The 17,785-nt window shown below is 52.8% G+C and overlaps 1 protein-coding gene across 2 annotated transcripts in view; it reads right to left on the reverse strand.

Moving 5' to 3' along the window:
* Nucleotides 1-774: 774 nt before the first annotated feature.
* The window catches only part of TMEM255B (transmembrane protein 255B), a 41,438-nt gene continuing 24,427 nt past the window's right edge, over nucleotides 775-17,785 (reverse strand). Inside the window, exons 4-9 of one of the 2 annotated variants that reach the window (XM_036315899.1) lie at nucleotides 17,390-17,479; nucleotides 12,504-12,584; nucleotides 9,249-9,334; nucleotides 7,653-7,812; nucleotides 5,036-5,179; nucleotides 775-942 (exon numbers count right to left, since the gene is read on the reverse strand). In XM_036315899.1, coding sequence (XP_036171792.1) covers nucleotides 775-942; nucleotides 5,036-5,179; nucleotides 7,653-7,812; nucleotides 9,249-9,334; nucleotides 12,504-12,584; nucleotides 17,390-17,479 — 729 coding nt within the window. The remainder of the gene's footprint in view (nucleotides 943-5,035; nucleotides 5,180-7,652; nucleotides 7,813-9,248; nucleotides 9,335-12,503; nucleotides 12,585-17,389; nucleotides 17,480-17,785) is intronic. The other variant, XM_036315900.1, reaches the window with a different exon arrangement.

Below are 17,785 nucleotides of genomic sequence, written 5' to 3' on the forward strand. Positions count from 1 at the left end.
GTGGGGCCTCAGAAACCACCCACTCTAGTGGGGTAACCACACCGGGTGCCCTACCAAGCAGACCAGGCGCCTCCAGAGCACCCCATGAAGGATGGTAGTTGGAAGCCCAGAAGTTAAGTAAGAAGCACGCAGCCTCAGGTAGCAAAACCCTCCAGGTGTGATGGCAAATTTGTAAAAGACAGAGGCACACACAGAGACCAGAGTCACCTCAGGCCCTGGAAACAGCGCTTTATATTTGAGCCAGAGAATCTTGTCGTTTGAGCAAATAAATGCAGGAGAACGCAGTCCTGGAGTGGAGACCGTGCCCCCTCTGGGGGAACCACGTAAATAAATAAACACTCAACATGTTTACTTTGAAATGATCCTCACACATGGATGCCCCAGGATCATGTACTCTTTGTAAAATAATAGTAGTAATAACTACCTAGTTAAGAGGAGATGGAAATATGTAGGGAAATGGGACTCAGCTTTATGTAAGCGGTGACAGATACCAGAGCACGGAGGCTCCAGGTAGAACTTTTAGTGCTATTTGGCATCTGGTTTACACGCTGGGCGAGGCGACCAAGCAGAGGTGCCACCCGGGCCTGGGTCACCTGGGGCTCTGTCCTCACCACTGGTCCTGGCCTCTCCTTGACCCGGGGAGGGAAGGAGGACAGAAACTTCGGAAACGTTCTCCTGATGTCTCTAGGAGGTTGGCCACAGAAGCAGGCATGGTGGAGGCTGCTTTTTAAAAAAAACAAACCAAAAAGAAGTTCTTTTTCAATCTCCCCCCTGTCATGGTGCGTAGGGGGGAGGCTTCTCCCCAGGGAGGAAAGGGGCTGGAGCATAGAGAGGCGGGGCGTTGGGCGGGAGCCCGAAGCTGGAGCTGGACTGGGACGGAGGCTGCGTGTCCTCAGACAGAGAGAGGTCAGTGGAGGACGAGGCTGGGAAGCTGCTGGACGGCTGCAATGGAACAGAAAAGGCTCCCTCAGTCCGTGGAGAGGGCCAGCCACACGCAGTTCGCGTGGAGCACCCCTCAAAGAGCCCACCTGGGGCTCGGGCTCCCCCAGACCCAGGGTTGCCCGCCTAACCGAGGCCCTTGGGGTGGGAACACTCTCTGACCAGAGTGAGTTCTCAGGGAGGCCAGGGGGAGGCCCGGCCCTGCCCAGCGGGGGCCTCCTTTCCACAAAGTCCGCTCCTGCCATCGCCTGTGGAAACACCCAGCTGTGGAATTCCTCAGACTTCCCAGCCCTCACGCCTGCTGTGCGGGAGTCTCATTTTTCAAGGGCAAACATGTCCAAGGAGAAGGCTGCCCAGCTCTTTTGGGGACCCCTGGGTTCACCCAACATGTCACACTTTACGGAAAAACCCAAGAGCTCAGCATTTGTCACCGAGTGTGATGATTAATTTTATGTGACAACTTGGCCAGGCCTCAGTGCCCAGATGTTTGGTCGAACACCTGTCTGGAAGTGGCTGTGACGGCATTTTGAGGTTGACATTGAAATCAGTAGACTGAGTAAAGCAGGTCACTCTCCATGATGTCGGTGAGCCTCATCCAATCAGTTGAAGGCCTTAAGAGAACAAGACTGAGGTTTCTGGGGAAGAGGGAATTCTCCCAGGAGACTGACCTTGGGCTCGAAACTGCAACATCCATTCTTTCCTGGCTCTCCTGCCTGCTATCCTGCCCTGCCCAGGACACCTTGCTCTGTCCCTGTCTCTCTATTTCTCTGTCTCAATGTCTAATCTACATCTATGTCTACATATATGTGCATCCATCCATCCTATTGGTTCTCTGGAGAACCCTGACGTAGACTCAAGTAAAAGTGATTGAGAAGAAAAAAGTTTTTTCAGTTTTTCTCCATCTGCCAACAAACCTGTTACACTTTTTTCTTTTTCAAGTTCTAAGAGTTGAAAATGCCTACTTAAAACCGATCTTTAAACAAATAAAGCACACAGGCCCTGCTGTGAAATGCCACAGGATGAGTGTAGGGCCCTGGTCTCCTGGCGGTGCTGTAATTCCTTTGCTCTCTGCCCGCCAAGTGCCCCGGGGCCCCCGAGAGGCCGACCTGTCTGCCTTGCCCTTCCCTGGAGACTTCTCCACGAAGGAGGTCCAGGAGCCCCAGACCTCAGGATCTGAAAGGAGGATTTCCTCACAAGCTGTCCCTGAAGCCAAGAATGTCACCTTGCTCAAGGTCAACAGCCTGAGTTTTCAGGATCTGACAGCCCAGGGCCCCTGCCCACCTTTGTTTCTTTATTTCTCTCAAACTCACTCTGACCACAGGGACAAAGAAAACCTCTAGAGAACATTCTCTGGGGTCTGCTGGGAGCTCCCAGATCCCACCATGTATGTGTCCAGCTCTTCACTGGAAATGAGCACCTGGGAGAACCACAGCATAAACCACCCAGACCATAGAGCAAATCACCAGGCACCAGGGAGTAAACCAGAAGGAACCACGAAGTAAACCACCACAAATCGCAGAGTAACTTGCCAGGAACCATGGAGTAAACACCCTGAACCACAGAGTAAACTACCACGAACCACAGACTTAACCACCATGAACCACAGAGTAAAACACCACGAACCACAGAGTAAACCACCACAAACCACAGACTAAAACACCACAAACCAAGGAGTAAACCACCACAAACCACAGACTTAATTAATCACCACAAACCACGGAGTAAAACACCATAAACCATGGAATGAACCACCACAAACCACAGAGTAAACCACCACAAACCACAGAGTAAACCACCACAAACCACAGAGTAAACCACCACAAACCACGGAGTAAAACACCATAAACCATGGAATGAACCACCATGAACCACAGAATAAAACACCATGAACACAGAGTAAACCGCCATGAACCACGGAGTAAAACACCACAAGCCACAGAGTAAACCACCACGAACCACAGAGTAAACCACCATGAACCACAGAGTAAACCAACACAAACCACAGACTAAAACACCATGAATCACAGAATAAACCACCATGAACTGTGGAGTAAACCACCAGTAACTATAGAGTAAGCTACACTGACAGACAGGGCTGGATCAGGGGAGTGGACAAGAAATCCCATAATCACAGGGTGTGAGCGAAATCTCTCCTTGTGTCCTTGTTCACAAAACTCATCAACACCAACCCCTTCCCTGACTTTCCTGACCAATCAACTCCTAGGAGCAAGGAAGGTGGGTTCTCTTCAAAAAAAATTTTTTGTCCAACTGCTCAAATCAGCTGCCGGCAGCTGTCTCGCCCCTGCTGCTGTGCGGGAGCATTTTGCTGCTGAGGACGCCCAGGGTCCCCTCCCTCTCGGCTGTCAGCAGAAACAGGAGCTTCAGTTCTGTTGTTTTTCTGCTATGGAAACACAGGAACCTCACTGATTTGTCCTCTCCTCAAAATCCAATTATTGACCTATATGTAATTATACTCCTACATGTGCTGGCGATAATAGCTGATTAGGCCAATGGGATGAGAGCCCAGGCCTCCCCCAGGAGGGTGAAGAGGGGGCATCTGCTGCTTGTGAAAAGCCAGAGGGCCCCGAAGAAGGGAATATGACACTGGAATCGAGCAGACCCACTCACCAGCACCGGGATTTAGGGATGGAAGACCATCCGCCACATCCCACACTCCTGCAAGGAGCACATCTCCTGAGGGAACACAGCAAGAGCAGGACACCACCCAGCACCCCGAAGTCAGGCTCCAGGCTTACCAAGAGCCCTGGCTGCTGCCCACCCCCAAGGACCACTCATGCATCCGGCAGTTGATAGATGAAGATGGATGACTTCATTGCAAAGGATCAGGTCTGAGCCCCCCACAGCACCCCTCCCGCCCAAGCACAGAAACACAACTCCGCGTGCATGTTAATATTGTAAACTTCCTAGGACTTGCTGCTGGCGTTGTTAGTAGTACAGGCAAAAGAATAAAAAGCCCATCTGGTTGCCCCACCCCAAAATGGAAGCCTAGGTAAGTTGTATGGACCAGTGGTTCTCATCTTCGACCCCCTGAGAACACTGGGCAACTTCTGGATACATTTTTGGTTGTCACAATGGGGGTGTACTGACAGCTGGTGGGTGGAGGCCAGGGATGCTGCTCAACATCCTATCATGCACAGGGCAGCGTCACCCCTCAGAGCTCTCTGGCCCCAACGTCAGTAGTGCCACGGTTGAGGTCTGGAGTACATAAGGCAACAGATTATTAGGGTCTATTTCAACCAGAAGCTTCCTAGCTTATAAAGAAGGAAAAGCCGAAACCACAAATGGAAAGAGAAGGACAAAGCAAATGCCGCTCTACAAACAAGGTCTCACCCACCAAGTGCCCCACAACAACTCCAAGGCCAAGAGCAGTATTTTAGGGTGAATCTATGACATCACCGTTGCTGTGGGCAGTGTGGTTGGACATTGGCAAATTCACATGGCTCCATCTAAATAACTGTGCTCTGCTGACGGGGCTCAGGCATGTGGTGGTATGTCCCCAGCCGCTCTGGCCCGGAAATCGCAGTGGCCTTTTGTCGATTGAGAAAGGTTAGCCCTGGCCAGTGTGGCTCAGTTGGGTGTTGTCCCATTCCACCAAAAGGTCACCAGTTCCATTCCCAGTCAGGGCAGATGCCCAGGTTGCAGGCTCGATTCCCAGTAAAAGGCGTACAAGAGGCAGCTGATCTATGTTTCTCTCTTTCTCTCTGTCTAAAACCAATAAAAACATATTTTTAAAAAAAGAAAGAAAGAAAAGCTTAGAGTCCTGAAGGACACCAACAATTGGTCACCATGACCATGTGGAGCAAAGGATGCCCAAACTGCCAAGTCTGGCTGTGAAACAAACGTCCCTGTGAGAGGCTGTGTGTGGAGTGACCGCCACATCACCCCTCGGATAATCCCCACCCCTTTCCCAGTCCATGCTGCTCCGCCACCACATCACCTGCATGAGGAGAGGGGAAGCCCTGGGTCTTCCTTCAACCCAAGCCGCCCTCCACGCCCCGTCTGACCAGCGCTGTCCCGCATGACTGCTGCCCGTGATGTGAGCACCGCGGCTTCAGGCAGGTGATGCTCAGCCTACCTGGAGAGGCAGAGGGTAGGACGAGCAGGTGGGGAGGGTCGCCGGTGCCGGGCAGAAGCCGGAGTAGGCCAGGATCTGCTGGGCAGGGTTGTAGAGGATCTGAGGTGGAGCAGAGGGTCTGTAGGCCAGCTGGGACAGAGGGACCTGCCACAGAGAATGGAGATGCATCAGCCAGCCCCCCAAAGCCTGGCACCTTCAGCCTCGAGCAGTCTCTCCAGGGAGCCCCATGTTCAAGTCATCCAGGAAGGTGAGGTCCTATCAGATCTGCCAGGGGGAGATGCCACGAGTCCTCAGATCAAAACACCTGAAAAGCGGGCTTATTTTTGCTTTTTATTTTTTTAAATTGTCCCAGAGACCCACTAAGATTCCAAGTTAGGCCCTGGCCCTCTTTGGTGCTGTTTTGATAAAGCACGAAAACCCCTGGCCCCTCCCCTGCAGGTGACGCAGTGTTACACCACCTCCCATGCAGCTTCTGCCATAGCGGGTGGACTGGCTTCCATGCTCAGACGTGGTCCTACTGGGCAGCCCCGGGGACACAGCCCAGGGGTTTCTGGGCTGGCACAGCAGGAGCTGGGCCCCACAGAGGGCAGGGGGCGAGGGGAGCATCCTGGCCAGAGGAAACAGCTACAGCCAGAGCCCTGGGAGCTTGGGCTGAGCAGGGGTGATGGAGGTTGAAGGTCAAGGTTCACAGATGATCTCATGGGCTGAAAAGGAACCCTCCTGGCCTTGCTCAGCAATTTTTGCCATTTGGGGTTTAGGAAGGACAGGGCAGGGCCGGGGGTTCTCCCATGAGGGAGCTAAACATTTGGCATGGGCAGCTTCACTCTGTCTGCAGGAGGCACTGGGAGGCCCGGCCCAGCTTTGGCCCTGGCTGCCTGCATCTGCCTGGTCTTGCCCTGGCTTCCTGTCTACCTTTCTGTGTGGGTGACCTGAAGGAGCCCCAGCTGGGCCAACAGGACTGTCCACCTCATTTCTCAGTACATACACCTGAGGCTCAGTGCAGACCCTTCCCCACCAGACAGGGTTTAAATGACTGTCTGCAAGTGTTGTCACTGCCCAGGCACCGCCTCAGGAGCCCCGCTGCAGACCCCAGACTCCCCCTGCCCCGCCTGCTGGGCAAAGGGACTTACTCTGCACCAGTGTGACGCGCATGTGTGACCTGCATATGAAGCCCTCGTACCTGAGGGCACACACAGCTTTGGGCTGGTTCATGAAGGGCCTTCGTGCCTTAAAATAATTTTAAATTGTAAGATCCATTAAACTTACAAGAGTATTACTCAGTGGATGTAGAATGTTAAGGAATCACGCTTTTTGCTTCTCACAGCACCCCAGAGCTTTGAGTTGGAGAAAGAAAATTGTCCAGAGCAGAGTTTAGACACAATGCTGAGGTCTGATGGGAAAGAGTGGAGCATCGGTACATTCCCAATAGAGCTATACTGAGGGTTTTCTCAGAGGGCGCCCTGTGAGACCCTCCGCAGACCCCAGGCACCCTGGGAGAGCTGTGGCACCCACTGGAGACTTTGCTGAAGGCATGGTGACCAGCGACTTTCATCCCTGGAGGGTGCTTGTCTTTTTCATGAGTGTAAAGAATCTTATGACCATGGCCAGAGCTTGGAGAGGCCATCTGCCCCTCCAGGGTGGCAGCCAGGAGGAGGGTTTGGGTCCTAGGGGACACCAGGATGTCCCGTGTTAGCTCAGATTTTATCTAGAGAAACAAAACCTTTTAGAAAATCACAGATCTCGGGAGGGCTCCAGGCTCAGTTACTAAAAATGGTCAATGACCAAAGTCTCCAGAATAGCTGGGTAGCAAGAGACTCAGGAAGAGCTTTAGCTGCTGGACAGGTGACTTGCCTGCAGGCGCATTCACACTGGCCTTAGAGTTAACACTGGGTCATGGTGGGTGGCTCCTCTCTCTGAGATGTTATGTGCCTGCTGCGGGGTTTGCAACTGGGGACTCTGAGGGGCGGACCTTCACCTGAGGCACTTCTAGGATGAAGGGAGGGTTGTTGCAGGAGGTGGTACGGTAGTGAGAATTTCTAGTTTGGAACAAAGAGGTGCCAGGGGGAGAGGGCTGGAGAAGGGGGGTCCTGCAGCCCAGCCCCAGGCAGGGCTATTTGCCTGTGGAAAGGGAACCATGCTGAGGGGAGGCTCAGCTAGAACAACCTTCACAGTGAGGCCCTGCAGTCACGGCCCCTTCCTGGTGCTCCGGCACACGCTAAGCACCCGCTCTCCCTAGTTCTTGCATCAGAATCACCTATGAGTTTGGGAGAGTGCAGACCCCAGGACCACCCACCCCTCCAGATCTACCAAATCGGAGGCTCTGGTGATTGCACACGCAGTCGGGTGAGAGGTGGTGGAGACAGACACATCTAAGCGTCAGGCTCAGGTTCTTCCTCAGAGGGTGGAGGCGAGTGCTGGGACAGACTCTGCTTCCAGAAACGACCGGCAAAGGCTGGCTGTCATTAAAATGTATGGCGGGTGGTGTTCATGAGCCTCAGTTTCCCCATTTTTGAGGGGGGATCACGAGGCCTGCCTTGTGTGCCTGAGAGAACGTGGACCCCGAAGCCCGGGTCTGTCCCGAGTGCTGTCGCTGCCCAGCCCGGGCGGCACTACTCACCATGTCCTTGAAGGCCCCCAGGACCGCGGCTGTGACGATGCCCAGGAACAGGCCCAGGACATTGAGCACTGTCGAGGCCCAGAGCAGCCGGTAAAGGTGGAGCACATCCTGACAGCCGCTCACGCCCACGAACTCGTAGTAGGTGGGAGAGTACTCGGTGCTGCACACGGGGAGGAGACAACAGTGTCACCTGTGCCTGCGAGGTGAGGACCTGCCAGGTGACAGCCGGGCTGGGAGGATGCAGGGCCCCATTGGTCATGCCAGAGAGAGGCACCAGCCCAATGGCACCCTGAGGCCAAGGCAGCAAGGCTGTCCCCACCCAGGGAAGGAGCCCTGGGCTCTGAGCAGAGAGGATGGCACCATCACCTTGCCCATTCCCCAAACACAGGCCCTGCACAGGGAGAATGCAGACCCCAGCGCCCCACCAATGGGGCCCCCACTGAGTCATCCTTCAGCAAGCAGCCGCGCTGGTGGAGGTTTCATCCTGACCCCCACAGCATGGCTGAGAGGAGCCTGCATCCTGGCCACAGGAGGCTGCTGGGGGCAGTCACCGTGACCCACACACATGCTGCTCCTCCATTTCATCTTGGAAATATCGTGGACCCTTTTCTCGGGGAAGGGGGTGCAGTTTAAACCCCTGGGATTTCCAACAATTCAGGGGGGACTACCCCAGGAGCAAGCATTAAAATTCCCACTGGCTTTAAGGTAAGTGTTCAAGCTATTAATACAAATGTAGAAGACAATCGGGGGAGGATTTCAGTTCCAGCTTGGAATTCTCACTGGGTCCCAACAACAAGTAAAAAGCCGAATAGCCGGGAAAATCAACAAGTCGTATTGGGTCCTAAGAGGGGAGGATGCAGGACACACGGCTGCTCCCAGATTGGAGATGCAGACAGGTGGAGACAGGAGCCCAGCTCTGTGGACACACTCAGGAGCGGAAACGCCTGGGCCCCAGGGGCCGGGGTAGAAAACAGACCTGTAATGGTGAGCTGCTGTGAATAAGTCTGAGTGTTAAAACCTGCAGGGACCCAGTCATGGAGGCTCCACATGCTGTGAGATTCACCTTCAGGAGCTCAATCTGGTCCCACACTAAACACCCAGAAAAATGCTCTCGGACTTCCAGCAGGGGGAGGGAAAGGGATAGCTCTGAAACAGCCAGAGCTGCTTTCGCCTCAACAAGGCCTGGTCTCGGGGACACTGGTACCCAGGGCCTAACCTGCTGGAGTGTTATCAAGGGGAATACCCAGCTCCAACCCGGTTTAGCCATTTGTCCCAGCTGGGGGAGCGGGGGGGAGACTAAGAAAGGCTGGTGAATTCCACAGGCCAGAGGCACAGGCTCACTACAGAGACATGATCATGGGCTTATAGAACACTTCCCCTCCCCACACCTCACCACATCACTGAGCCTCAGTTTTCTCATCTGTGAAATGGAGCTAACTCCCTTCCCTCACATAAAGACTACAGGTGATGGTGTAGGTGCAGTGTCCAAGGACAGGGAAGAGCAGAGAAGGGGGAGGAGGGAAGCATGAGAAGAGGGGCTGCCTCCCCTCCTCCCATGAGGCACCCTCCCCCCACCCCACTCCCTGCTGGACTCACCTTTGGCAATTGTAGAGGTCACAGCAATAGCAGGTGTTGCTCTTCACCTTCAGCTGGCACTTGCCATTGAGGGAGTGACAGGTGACCTGCAAGCAGAAAGGCCTTGCCGGGTCTCAAGGACCTGTCCCCTGTGTGCCTGCTCATTCTCTCCCCAGGGTGAGCAGGGCTGCACCCTGGTCAATCAGGCAGTTCTCCCTCCTGAGCCCACATTTCTTGGCCTCCCCCTTCATCGCCCTATTCCAGGTGCTTCGGGGTTGGGGCGTGACAAGACTCTGCCCTGCAGGAGGAGTTAGAGGACCAGGCTCAGTCACACAGGGTGTCCAGGCGGACAAGGATTGATAGACAAGGAAAGGAAGAGGGTTCTGAGCACCATGCCTCCAGGCAGATTCCTGCAGGTAAAGATCCCTCCAGGCAGGGGTTCCTGCAGGTGGGGGAACCTCCAGGTAGGGTGAACCTCCTCCAGGTGAGACCCCTCCAGGGAGGACCCTTCCTAACAACACAGAGAACAACTCCCAGCAGCCTGACCTGACCAAGCCACCAGCTGCCTAACCCACACAGGGGCCTCCCCTCAGGTTACAAATGTTTGGAGAACATTTGATTTAAAAAAAAAAAAAAAAGCAAGATTAGGGAAAAACACATGCCTTCCTCCCTCCCCCAGTGCTATTCGATGTGGGGGCCTGAGACATGCCACCCATAGTTCGGAGGTAAGCAGGGCAGAGACCACTGACTTCAGAAAGAAGACAGTGACTTGGGGGGAAAGAGCTTCGAAGGGAGGAGGATCGTACACCAAGTGACGGAAGGAGGTTCGAGCACTCTCCCAGCTCTTTCTGCAGGAGCTGACGTGGCTCTGAGGGGCAGAGACCTGGGCACACCATGCCCTAGAGGTCCTCAGAGCCTCTCCGGGGCCCCAGTGGGTCGGCAAGCTCAAGCAACCCTTTGGGCACATGGCCTTCCTTTCCGAGTTCTGTGGTTAACTTCTGGAAACCACCCAAGCTGGCAATGGGGCACTCCAGAGCTCTTGAGAAGCGTTGCAGAAAGATTACTCTGGAAATGGCTTGGGAAACAGTCCCAATGGGGAGGAGACCAGACACCGGCCAGGGAACCATGGAAGTAGCACCAGCGTGACTCAGACCCGGAAGGAGACTGGGGCCGGGAGGCGTGACAGGTCACACTGGAGGACTGGAAAGACAACAGTCCCGAGCAGGCACAGGGCACGGGGAACGAGGGGGCAAGGGCAAGGTGCGGCTCTGAGCCCAGCAAACAGCTCGTGGGAAGGTCAGAGCCCCGGCATGGGGAGTTGGAGGTCAAAAGGCCTGACCCTAACCTTAGGTGCCCCCTCTTGGGAGGTGTGCCCTCCTAGGAAGTGTGGAGAGCAATAACAGGGGACAGTGGCTTAGACCAGGGTCAGCCTCTAGGGGCCTGGAGCCAAGCCCAGTCCACCCACTAGATCAGCGGTTCTCAACCTGTGGGTTGAGACCCCTTTGGCAGTCGAACAACCCTTTCACAGGGGTCGCCTAAGACAATCCTGCATATCAGATATTTACATGACGATTCATAACAGTAGCAACATTACAATTATGAAGTAGCAACGAAAATAATTTTATGGTCGGGTCACAACATGAGAAATTGTATTTAAAAGGACAGAAGGTCAAGAACCACCGCACTAGATCGTGGCTGCATCGCCGTGGCTGCTCCCACAGGGCAGCGGAGAGACAGAGCTGAGTAGCTGTGACAGAGTAGCTGACTTTTAAATCCTAAAATACTACTGACCTTTTATGGAGAACGTTGCTGGCCCCTTGTTTGAACTATGTAGGGCAGCTTCTTTCCCATTATCTTCAGGGAGCTTTTATTTTATATATATATATATATATATATATATTTTTATTGATTTCAGAGAAGAAGGGAGAGGGAGAGAGTGATAGAAACATCAATGATGAGAGAGAATCATTGATCGGCTGCCTCCTGCACGCCCCCACTGGGGATCAAGCCCATAAAACGGGCATGTGCCCCGACCGGGAATGGAACCATAACCTCCTGGCTCACTGGTTGATGTTCAACCACTGAGCAACACCATCTGGGCCTCGGGAAGCTTTTAAATCCCCAGGTCCACTAAACCTCCCCCCTAGGATGAGACCCTGGGCCGAGTCTTATGGGCAGGGGGTTCGAGAAGCCCTGGTGGAGGGGTGGAGCTGTGGCAGCCCCACATATGGGCTGGTCATCAAAAAGTCTGACACATCTGGTCAGGAGGGGGCCATGCTCCTCCATGATCCCAGGAGCAGAGGGTAACAGTTGACCTTGAACTGGACTGAACACCTGAGTAGAAGGAAGGGAAGAGCAGCGCCAGGGCCTTTGGAGGGCAGGGGCACACATGGAGGGCCTGGGGAGCCCATGACCACTCTGAACAGGACAGGTCCCCAAGGCTCCCTCCGGCCAGGAGAAAGGCCACACATGCCAGGACCAGCCTTTGGAGGAGAACTGTGCCACCTGCTTGGAGAGGGCAACAGGGAGCCTCAGGCCAGCAGCAGGGACCTGGCCACTGGCCACTCAGGGCCTCATGCTACAGCATCCAGAATGCACCTTCTCCTCCCATGGTTCTCGGAGCACCTCAACCGCCCTGCAGGACGTTAACCATGCTGTTTGCCTCTGGTGTTCTCCTGCTTCTCCTGCTTCTCCTGCTTCTCCTGGCTACTCTGACTCTTCTTTGACATTTGTATGCAGTTTGAGAGCCCGTGTTGAGTTAAACCAGCAAATCTGCGCAGAGCTGGAGTGACACAGCCAGATGAAGGGAGCTGAGTGCTCCTGGGTCTGAGAGAGGACAGCATGCCGTGGGGCACTTTGCTACTCCTGGCATTTCATGCAGCTAGAAATAGAAATGAAATCACCCTGCAGATGTCCTTGGCCCGGGGATCGTGGAGGAGTTTCTTGGCCAACGCAAATGTAGTGCACTAGCTTTTTATTGCAGCTATTAAGTCAATCAAAGGCTCATCAGATAGGCCACAGCGAACTGGACTAGTGAATTGTAGGACTGTTGTGTGTCAAAGACAACAAGTCGGCAGCTGTGATTCCAGAATAAATACAATACATTAAGATGTCAAAGCTAGCTCAAAACAAAGTCTCACCCTGGCACAGAGGGCAGACGTGACAGGGAGAACTGTAAGAACCCAGACATTCGGATTTTAACTAGGGACGCAGGCACGGTGGGATCCGCGGATGAGCAGAGTGAAGCCAGGCACATCAGCCAGTGCTCCTGCTTACCTCCGTCTGGTAGACGTCGGGCAAGTATCCCACCCCACTGGAGTAAAACTGGCATCTTCCCGTGGTGAGGGGTCTTGTCTCCTAGAGACAAACACACAACGGGATTCAGAGTTTCCTCTCTAAACCAGGAGTGGCCGGAGGCAGTTTCAGACCTGTCTGCCATTTCCAGGCCTCTCTACAGGAGAGACACCAATGCCGACTAACAGCTTGCCCATGCAGAACACCTAGCAGGAAATTCCACACCTCGTTCCAGAGCAGCCGGCTCCTGCATCCCAGAGGCAGGTGAGTAGAAGGCCCCAGGGGAGCAGGCACCCTGTCCCTGCAGGCTCGGCTGACACATGTCTCATCAGTCAGCACAGGGCAGCTGACGGGAGGGGTTGCAAGACTTTTTGAGGTGCCCTCCTACAACTCTCAACAAGTTGACCCCTTGGCTCCTGTCTCTTTCTTGGAAAGCAAAACATATTTTTCCACTAGGAAGGGAGCAAGATGAATTTCAGACTAATTTACTCATCCAGCCAATCAGCCACCCACCCACCCAACCATCCACCTAATCATTTAATCATTCAATTTTCTATGCATCCATCCATCTATCCTCCATCCCTCCATCTATCTATTCTTTATCAATCCATTCAATCATCCTCATCCACCCACCCACCAACCACCCAAGCATACATCCACCTGTAGTCCTACGTAAGTATTCATCCATGAGTCTCCCCAACATCCATGGAGCAGACACGGAGCCAAATTATAAGGGTGTAGTTCCTGCCCTTAGGGGATTAGTGAAGAAGACAGAAAAAAAAAAAAGAAAGAAAAGAAAAAAAAAAACACCTGACAATTACAAAGTGTTTAGACTCTCTGGTAGAGAACAGCTATAAAATGCCATCCTATATAATAAAAGGGTAATATGCAAATTGACCCTAAGAGCAGAAGGACTGGGAATGACTGGTCACTATGACACACACTGACCACCAGAGGGCAAACGCTCAATGCAGGAGCTGCCCCCTGGTGGTCAGTGCGCTCCCACAGGGGGAGCACTGCTCAGCCACAAGCCAGGCTGATGGCTGCCAGCACAGCAGTGAGCTACTAGTGGTGGAGAGCTACAAGCAGAAGAGAACTATGAGCGGCAGAAGGCGGGGCAGCAAGCTTCGAGCGGCAATGGGCAGGGCGGCCAGCAGAGGCAAGCAGAAGTGAGCTACTTGCGCACGATTTCGTGCGCGCTGGGCCTCTAGTAAAACTATATAATCTGTAAGTTATAAAATGAGTTAGAATCTCAACAACTATATTTAGGTTTAATACTGTGTTACATCAGTTGTAATTCTCAAAGTAGTCCTACTTCTGACCTAAGAAAAGAGTATAAAAAACTACCAATGACAATGGCAGCAGAGAGGAACAGTCACACATTTGTTCACCTGGGCAGCAGCTACTGACGGCCTGGGCTACCACAAGCCAGGCCTGGTCTGGACGCTATGGCAATTGGGGGGATGGGACCGAGTCCCTCTCCTCACAGAATCTATCTTCCTGCAGGAAGACAGACGCCAGGGCACAGGAAATGTGTGTGGAACGTAGAAGGTGGTGGAAAGGGCTGTGGAGAGAAACCTGGTGCGGCTGCTGTACCAGGTCGGTTATACCCCAGAAGGATCCTCTGCCAGGGGCCCCCTGCCTGATTCCACTCCTCCCTTCACTTCCTGGTATCGTCCCAGCCAGGCTCTTTCATCTGCAGCTCCAGCTCAGTGTCTGTCCGAGTGAGTCAGGCCGGTGCCTGCACAGTCCACATGGCTGCATCATGTGCAGGCGACAAGCTTCGGGTTCTGGTGGATGACCTGTGGACAGGCGTTCTCCTTCGTGCCTGTAATCACGGGGAAATGCCCCTCCGGACTGGACGGTGATGCCTTGCTGAAAGGGTCCTTGTTCATGAGTCACCAAAAGTCACCCTCATGCCTTCCTGGTCTAAAAGTCCAGTCCAGCTCAAGAGCTGACTGCCCAGGTCTCAGAGAGCCTCTTCCCATTAGCTCTGTCTCAGTCAGCTCGGGCTGCTAGAACAAATACACAGGTGGGATGGCCTAACAGCACACACTTATTCCTCACAATTCTGAAGGCTGAAGTCCGAGATCAGAGTGCCATCAGCCACTGACGATGCCCCAAAGTAGCCACTAACACACTCTGGGGCGACCACAACGTTGCTCTGTGAAAGGCAGGTCCTCCCTGAACTGGCACAGGAGGCCCAGTGATGGCCACAAACTCCACTGTTTCCTGTTTTTCCTGCAATGGCCTGCAAACCCCAAGAGTCCACAGCTCAGCAGGCCTGACCGAATCACTGACTGGGTGGAAACAGACTGGTGGGCTCATTCCTGACAGATCTGCCAGGGCTCATGTTCCACTTCACCAGCTGCCTGGCCAGTTTGGTACACGGGAGCCTGGATTTTTATCTAGCGGTATTTAGACCTCGCCTGCAATGATGAAGGGCTTCAAAACATCCTATTCCTCCATGAAACAAGGTGGGGCTGAGGGGCACACGCCTCCGTCCTCACTCCTGCCATGCTGGACGGAGGAGATCCTTCCACCTGGGAAACCGCTGGCTCTTAAGAGAATTTCTCCAGGTGTGCGCTGAGCGGGAGAGGAGGCCTGGGGAAAGCCGGTGACACAGCAGCAGGGCGGGACCCACCTCCGGCTGCTGGGAGCCCCTCTGTCAGGAGGGACCCTCTTTCTCAGGAAGGCAAGGCTGGTTTTTCCTTCACAACCAGGATTCCCAAAACCACCTTCCAGACCCAAGCGTTTAATTTGGTGGGGAAGGTAAAAACCTTAAAATGATCTCATTTTGAAAATGGTCTTAAGAAATTATATCGACCAGTTGTTCTCCATCTCCATTGAGAGAGAGGGATGGGTTTGTGAGCAGCCGCAGACACGCGGTCCGAGTTGGTCCTGGTACTGAGGGTTCTCATGCCCCCCGGGCTTCACATGGGCTGCCTCGTGGTGAGAGGAAACCAGTTGGCTCGAGGTCAGGTAGCATCACTCAAATGCCCCTGTAAGCAGATGTCCAGGTCCATGCGCTAACACTGCCCCCAAGTGCACATCTGTCTCCGGGCACTCCTCCCACACCAGCGCCCTGAGGGCAGACATGGATTGTCTCCATAGAAGACCTTGGCATTGTCAACCCCCAGCTGGCATGGCTTGAGCAATAGGACGCTTGCTCCTTGAGGAAAGGGCCAAGGCATGTCCATCTTTGCACTCCCAGCTCAAGTGAGGCCCTTGTTCAATATTTGCTGATTGAGTGACACTTGAGATAATGCAGGTATGACAGTCCAACACCACAGCAACCTGCTGACCTCAGTAACTTAGCACTGGATGGGAAATCAGGTTCGGATCAAAGGATATGCTTTCTGTTCCAACCAAACAGTGTGCTGAAACCATGACAACAAATATGGGCCAGGGACTCCTAGATCAATTAACTTTCCAAAAATAAGAAACAAGGGGGGGAAAGTCTGGGACAAAGTATACACCATTTCCTAAAAAGTGCTATAAATGTAAATATTTATTCGACAAACAGTGAATAACCTAGAACAGCGGTTCTCAACCTGTGGGTCGCGACCCCTTTGGGAGTCGAAGGACCCCTTCACAGGGGTCACCTAAGACCATCAGAAAACACATATATAATTACATATTGTTTTGTGATTAATCACTATGCTTTAATTATGTTCAATTTGTAACAATGAAAATACATCCTGCATATCAGATATTTATATTATGATTCATAACAGTAGCAAAATTACAGTTATGAAGTAGCAACGAAAATAATTTTATGGTTGGGGGTCACCACAACATGAGGAACTGTATTAAAGGGTCGTGGCATTAGGAAGGTTGAGAACCACTGACCTAGAAGGATAATTGTGGTGCAGTTCTGGCCTTGGCTGGGGGTGTTAGGCCTTCACCTCTTCCAGGTGGCTCTCCAGCCCACAGGACCTGGGAGGTTCTGCTGTGTTTTCCTCTGTCTCAGTCTTACCACTGGCACCACAGTAGGCTTGTTTACACTGGCATCACCACAAACATGTGAGTACTTCGTTGCACTATGACATGACGACGGCTATGAAGTCACTAGGCAATAGGAATGTTTCAGCTCCATTGTAATCTTATGAGACCACCTCATACATGCACTCGGTCACTGTCTGAAACATCATTATGTGGCACATAACTGTAACCACTGACAGAATCTTCCATCTCAGGCTTCCACACCATTAGGCAAACCTATAAGGATTTCACAGGTTACAGTGTCAAGCTGGAAAATTCTGTCATAACCTTTTTTTAAAAAACTTGATTTCAGAGAGGAAGAAAGAGGGAGAGAGAGATAGAAACATCAATGATGAGAGAGAATCATTGATCAGCTGCCTCCTGCTCGCCCCCTACTGGGGATTAAGCTTGCAACCCAGGCATGTGCCCTTGACCGGAATCAAACCCAGGACCCTTCAGTCCGCAGGCCATCGCTCTATCCACTGAGCCAAACCAGCTAGGGCTGTCATCACCTTTTAAGATAAACAGATTTAAACTATAAAACCTGGGAAGGCATGAGTCAGCAGATTTCGGGATGTATTTCATCTTGTTAAAGAATGACCTGAGGAAAGTTACTTGGGAAGTTGAAGACTTTGATTCTGACTGATGGGATGGTGTGTGCGCACACGTGTGTGTGTGTGTGTGTGTGTGTGTGTGTGTGTGTGTGTGTGTGTGTGTGTGTTGCAGGCAATAAAGAAAAGTGACAGAAGGAAGGACATCAATTGACAAACAGAAACGGAGAGAGAAGCAGGGAAGGTCTCTGAGCTCCGGGAAGTTATTTCTGTATGTAGGTCTTTCACACCCAGGAAAGCGATTGAGAGCAAAATTAAAAAGATGGAACTCACTATGTGCCGAGCGGCAAACACGCCGTCCACGATGGCACAGCAGAAGGCGGCCACCACGCCGAAGCTGATAAACACAATGGCTGCCACCAGCTGGAAGCAGAAGACGAGAGGAGGGTGTGGGTGTCCAGTGCTTAACAAAAACCTGTTTTCAAATGCAGACCAGTTCCAAGTCCCGCCTGATGTTAGCCGTGCCTTTTGCAGAATTCTCACTTCTTCCCTGCCACCTCTGTCCTCAGTGACTCACAGCCTCGAACAGACCCTGGGCCAGAGTTCACCCCATACAAGGCACATTCTTGTTGATTTTATTTCACACAATAAATAGGCTGTTGTGTGGGTGGGGATCTTCAGTTCCCGCCCCTCTGCACAATCCTCACGAATAATCAGAGATTATTTAAC

Source organism: Myotis myotis, unplaced genomic scaffold, assembly GCF_014108235.1.
Source record: "Myotis myotis isolate mMyoMyo1 unplaced genomic scaffold, mMyoMyo1.p scaffold_m19_p_63, whole genome shotgun sequence".
NCBI classification, from domain to species: Eukaryota; Metazoa; Chordata; class Mammalia; order Chiroptera; family Vespertilionidae; genus Myotis; species Myotis myotis.